Raw genomic sequence first — 5630 nt, 5'->3', positions numbered from 1 at the left:
TCTGCATAAGTGCTATGATCTTGCAGGTGTCAGACCAGTGGTTTGCATAAACAATTTTGCTTTATGTCTACGTGTCAATGTGGTTGTTGAGCATGGTGGTGATTGGGTTGACAGTTGGACTAGGTGATCTGAGAGGTCTTTTTCAACCTTCATGATTCTGTAATTCCAAAGGGCACCTCACCAAAGCAGATTTTATCACATTCTCTGCCCCACTTGGTCCATGCAGGACAGCAAAGATGGCAGGCTTGGGCTCCTAATTATAGCCCTTCCTCACCGTCTCACTTCTCTGAGGTTTAATTAGCAGGAATTTGGCTTAGTTTATCAGCACTTTGGTCATTCATTTCTTTCCTCACAGTAATTACGCTAGTCTGTACCCAAAAAGGTAACTAAAAGTTGTATCTGAAATAACAAAACATTACACATCTTTCTTGAGACTTCAGAAAGTAATTCAGTAAACAATTTTTCCTAAGTAAGAACCAAACAAACCACAACACAGCCTCTCATACAAAAACCACATTCATCTCGTGAAGCACCTCCACTACTGTGCTCAGCTGGTACTCTTCTGGGAGGGACTTTTTACACAATCTGATTGCGATAGGAGGAGGCAGAATGGCTTTAAACTACAAGAGGGGAGACTGAGGTGAGATGTTAGGATGAAATCCTTCACTCTGAGTGGGGAGGTGCTGGCACTGCTGCCCGGAGCTGTGGTATCCCATCCCTGGAGGTGCCCCAGGCCATGGACGGGCCCTGGGCGGCCTGAGCCCATGGCAGGGGGCTCCAACCCAACCATTCTCTGGTTCTATGAGTCCCTCTGCTTTGCTGATGGTTTTGTTTGTTTGTGGTATGCTTCAGGTTTATAGATATGCCACTTTCGTATCACTAAACCACAACAGCTTCAGAAACTCGTGTTAATAATGATGCGCTAGCTCAGGACGGGCCGCTGGGTGGTGCCACGCGCGGGCGCTCCGCCCGCCGGGCCCTGCGTTAACTCCCGGGCTGTGGGGGTGCCATGGCGGCGGTGCGGGACGTGGAGATCGATCCTGATGGCACGTTCAAGTACATCCTGGTGCGGCTGCAGCGGCCTGGCGGCGGGGAGCAGCGTGACATCGTGCGGGGAACCAAGGCGGCCGAGTTCCACAGTGCGTGCCGGGCGGGAGCGGGGCCCTGAGGCGGGGAGCGCCGTGCGTCCCCCGGCTCCTCTCTCACCCGCCATTTCCAAGCCCCACAAACCGCGTTTAGCCCGCTGCGCTCGGCAAACGGCCTTAATCGCAGCTCGTGCCCGTCTCACAAGAGAAAACACCCTTCGCCTTGCAGGGAAGATTAGTTGCAAATAGCCGGCAGTTCTAGTTACAGAGTTCTGATGGCTCTGTTCTCCTTGTGCAGATCACATCTTTGAGAAAGTGAATCCTGAGATGGAGAAGCTGGGATACGAGTGCAAGTGCCTTGGAGGAGGGAAAATTGATCATAATAGCAAAGAGAAGAAAATTAGGGTGTTTGGGCTGTCTACAGTAAGTGCCTCTTGTATTCCTTTCCTTCTGTGTTGTTCCGGGGCTTTTGTTTTATAATAAATACTTGTGTGGTAACAAATCAGAGTGTAAACGTTCCCTGGGAAGGTTGCCTGGCTCCCTTGTGGGGAAAACACTGCTTTAAAGGGCGGGAGACCAAAGCAAAAGGAGCAAATAATGTGGAATGATAGCTATGAACAAGGCTAAAAGTGGAAATTAGCGTTTCCTGGCTTGCAGTCTCAGTGCCAGAGCAGGAATAGCCTCTTCATAGCCTCAGGGTCACCATCCAGCTGGAGTGTGATCTTTGTCTATGGAAATGTTGGCTGGCAGTTGGAGTTGTGAGTAGTGTGTGTGTGTGTGTGTGTAAGGAGGGCACACCCAGTGTAGGTGGGGTGAGGTTTTCAGTGGGTGAAGGTACAGCTGTTTTGTGAGAACAGAAGTGACTCTGAGTGTGGAAACCTGAGCGTTTCTGTTCTATGGAAGTTACTGAGTCTTCTCAGAAAGAAACTTACGTGGTAGTTTCTTGAATGTAGGGAACAAACACAGGGTCTGTTTCTGGTGTTGCTCTGTGGTGAAATATAGCTGCTTCTGTAGTAATGCTGTGAGCAAAGGTACTTTCCTTTAATGTAGACAAGAACAAAACAGTCATCACTTTACATTAAAAAAAAAATCACTTGATTTAATAGAACTATTTCAAATCTGCTACCCTTAACCTGATGAGTGATAGGGACTAGGCTTTGAATGTGTTAACTGTTATTCAGTGTTATTGTTGCTTTGTTCTAAGATGACAAGAAGGAATGGTTTTAAAAGAAGGAAGATACAGGTTAGATGTTAGGAAAAAGTTCTTTATGCAAGGGGTGATGAGATGCTGGGCCAGGATGTCCAGAGAAGCTATGGGTGCCCCATCCCTGGAAGTGCCCAAGGCCAAATTGGATGGGGCCCTGGGCAGCCTGATCTGTGGGGGTAACCAGCCCATGGCAGGGCTTAAAACTGGGTGGGCTTTGTGGTCCCTTCCAACACAAGCCATTCCATGGTTCTCTGATTCTACCATCTCTGCGCCTCTGGCTCTTCCATCCCAGCTGCTTGTTGCTTTTATGGTTCTTTGACTCTTGCCACCTGAAATCATGTGGAAAAATACTCACTACCTTAGGATTTGTGCTAGGGAGAGAAGACAGTGAATAATGCTTGCTCTGTTCAAGTCTCTTGATTGTGGATGCCCATTTTAATTGCGTTATTAGATGAGGCTTGGCACCTGTGATACTAATTTACTACCAGTTTAGTGTTAGAAGCAGCAGTCAGCTCCTGAAAAACATTGCCTATGGAAAATGCTATTTTATTCCATTTGGTACCTTGAAACTTACAGATGAGCACGAGGTGAAAGCAGAGTTTAACTGCCAGGAGGGTGTCTGTTGAGTAGAGACCTGGAGATTCGAAAGACTTCAGCTGTAGGTCAGAAGTTGGTAAATAAATCATTTTGATGCTTTTCTTCACTTGGAGATTTGCTGTCAGACTCTCAAAGAAGATTATCTTTTTTTTTTTTTTTTTTTTTTAAATGAAAACCAGAGAAACAGATTTCTTTTGAAGTAGATGCCGTGCTGTTATTTGCAAAGCTGAATGGGAGTCTTCAAAGCAGTTACCAAAGCAAGAATGATCTGTAGGATTGTGATTTAAAATGAAAAGTATAAACCAGAAGTTTTTTTTTTTAATATAGCTCCATTATCTGGTATTTTGAAGAGTCTGATGTGTTTTCTAGTGCTTCAATTGAATTTGTGCAGCTTAAACACTAGTTTACTTAAGCTGTTCCTTCTGAGATAGAGCAAGTGATGAATTATTGTGTTTTGTATGAATTGCTCAAGCGATCTTGAGCTTTTTTCAGTCTCCTGAGTTAAATGTGTTTCAGTGAATGTTACTGGAAAAAGGCAGTAAGGTGGAAATAACGGGTTTTTATCAGTGGACTGAAGCCTTTGACAGGGGACAAACTTATCTGTAGTTCTGAACTAAGAAATCAAGATTAGTAACTTCAGGCAGTCAAAACAATGGAAGTGCACCTTCTATCACAACTCCTAAATTTCAGTGAAAGACTGAAACTGTGGTCAATGATTTAAAGAGAGCTAAAAACGAGAGAAGTCATCTGACATTGCTTTAGTTTGGAGTTGCAGTGGCTGAAGATTATCTGTGTATGAAATTATGCCATTTCTACCTAAGGAGAGATGGCAAAAGAAGAGTGAATTCTTTGGTGACTAGAATAGTACTCAGATGTTCACACATGGCTTCCTGTTCTGTTTTCCTTCAGCTGAGCTACATCAGATGCTTGTATGCTCATATGTCGATGTGAGTCAGTATAGACTGTAGTTTTAAAAGAACATTCAGTACATACCATAGTTGAAGGATTGGGAGTGTTTGAAAGTAAGCTTTTTGTTAGAGAAATTGTGGTGTATAAAATGCATCCTGTTACTGGAGATTGACTCATTTATTTTCTGCAAATTGGGTTGGGGGAAATTGGAGATGATAATAGAAAAATAAAGTGCTATACTGCAAGAGCATCTCTTTTTAGAACGTGTGTTTATTTCTGATTTTTATTTGAACTACTTGCAGTATCGAACCGTAACTGGATAACTTGTGTTGGCAACAATTGAATGGTCCTGTGGAGTTGCTTTCTGCACTTGTCTAATGAACCCTTGCTCTTCCTTACAGGGCTATGGAAAAGCAGATCATTCAGTGACTGTAGAGATACTGAAAAAAGTGTACACAGATTATGAAATTACATGGTCGGATGAGAAGAAATAAATTGGCTACTTATGAATGTGACAAGCAGTTCAAATCTGGAAACTTTCTGTGAGTTGTGCTTCAATAAATAGAATTGAATGTATGCGTGTTATGAACCTGGAGTACTGGACTCTGCTTTAATTTATAGTACAGTTAAGTAGTCCCCAGGTATCTTAATTTGCAGATTGTTGCTTTGTGCAAAATCTTGACTTCAGAAAGTGGCTGTATGCCTGGTACCTAGTAACCAAGAATAGCATGCAAGTCACTAATCTGCAGCTTGAGGACTTCCCACTTCTATTTTCCTCTGGGCTTTTTTTCCCCTAACATTCAGTGAAATAACTGTAACGGATGCTATTTAGTTGGTGCCAGTACACAGAACTGATTTTTTTTGGCGTTGTCATTTCCCAAAACCATCAGATGGTCTTCAGGAGGAAGTCATCAGTTAAGGGCAGCGCATGTTAAAATAAACAGGCTTTTAAATTTAATTTCCTGAAACACTCTATGACAGACACTAATGTCTTTCTCTCTACAGTACTTACGAGAAAGACATAATTTATACGGGATTCCTTATTGCAATGACTCTCAAAAAGTAAGGGGATGGGGCAGGGGGAGAAAAGGGGAGACTTGAAATGAGCTGAAAATTGAGTTGCCAGTTGACCTCTTTGTTTCAAAATAAGGAATTTGGGCTTGATACAATGGCTTATGTTATAAAAAGAGGGCTTTGAGGGACCTCCAAATTCTATTATTTTCTAATGTAATTTAACTTGGAAAAATGCTGTTCGCCCTAAGTATTAAATATGATGTTTAAGTCTTACAAGTAAGTGGAAGATTTTTTTTTATTCCAGATCATGAAAAGAAGCAGGAAACTGGTCACAAGGGCGGTGATGATTTTAGCAAGTAGAGAAAGTCTTACTGGTTTCCCTAATCTAGGAACAACATTTTTACTGATGCTGAAACGGCAGTGGAACAATGAACTCTCAAAATCGAGTGTTGAATTCTGCTTCCTCTCGAGGTGTGTCTGCTGACTTCTAAAACCAGAACAGAACTCATCTGAAATTATGGGAATCTCAATGCTGATTTCACCTGAGAAAAATATCCTATATTGATTCTCTTAGAATTCTAAAATGGGAACTTAATTACAATGTGTTGGGTTTCCTCTTTTGTAGGTGTGTGATCACTGTGTGATTGTGGCTCAAGCAGTCTTCACTTGAAAGTCCTAAAAGATCTGATTCTGTATTTGCATGAAAACTGAGCTTCTTGAGCAATCCATGAATAAAATGAGGATGCTGAACAAAGGAATATTATTAAACCTGAGACAGGGTGAGTTTGATCAAGGAATATTTTCAAGGGAAGCATTAG

General features: G+C 42.5%; 1 protein-coding gene across 3 annotated transcripts; it reads left to right on the top strand.

Moving 5' to 3' along the window:
• Positions 1-981: 981 nt before the first annotated feature.
• PHPT1L (phosphohistidine phosphatase 1 like) lies at positions 982-5562 on the top strand. 3 transcript variants are annotated; one of them, XR_003076478.3, is made up of 5 exons: positions 982-1139; positions 1384-1508; positions 4200-4340; positions 5117-5283; positions 5438-5562. XR_003076478.3 is itself a non-coding variant. In XM_015290445.4 (4 exons), the coding sequence occupies exons 1-3, from the start codon at positions 1010-1012 to the stop codon at positions 4290-4292; spliced, it is 348 nt and encodes a 115-aa protein (XP_015145931.1). In that variant the 5' UTR covers positions 982-1009; the 3' UTR covers positions 4293-4340; positions 5438-5562. The 3 variants fall into 3 exon arrangements, 2 of the variants coding, with proteins under 2 accessions (XP_015145931.1, XP_025008927.1); XM_015290445.4 differs by lacking the exon at positions 5117-5283; XM_025153159.3 differs by having other exon boundaries at positions 5117-5562.
• The last annotated feature ends 68 nt before the right edge of the window (positions 5563-5630 follow it).

This window comes from Gallus gallus, chromosome 8 (genome assembly GCF_016699485.2).
Source record: "Gallus gallus isolate bGalGal1 chromosome 8, bGalGal1.mat.broiler.GRCg7b, whole genome shotgun sequence".
In the NCBI taxonomy this organism is placed as follows: domain Eukaryota; kingdom Metazoa; phylum Chordata; class Aves; order Galliformes; family Phasianidae; genus Gallus; species Gallus gallus.
Note: the sequence above shows the minus strand (reverse complement) of the source record. Positions and strands in the feature narration are given on the sequence as shown.

What these genes read in the sequence shown, in the direction of transcription:
- PHPT1L (XM_015290445.4), top strand. Translation starts at nt 1,010, where the DNA reads ATGGCGGCGGTGCGGGACGTGGAGATCGATCCTGATGGCACGTTCAAG. An exon ending in CAAGGCGGCCGAGTTCCACA is followed by an intron (nt 1,140 to 1,383) that starts GTGCGTGCCGGG and finishes CTCCTTGTGCAG; the next exon opens with ATCACATCTTTGAGAAAGTG. An exon ending in GGGTGTTTGGGCTGTCTACA is followed by an intron (nt 1,509 to 4,199) that starts GTAAGTGCCTCT and finishes TCTTCCTTACAG; the next exon opens with GGCTATGGAAAAGCAGATCA.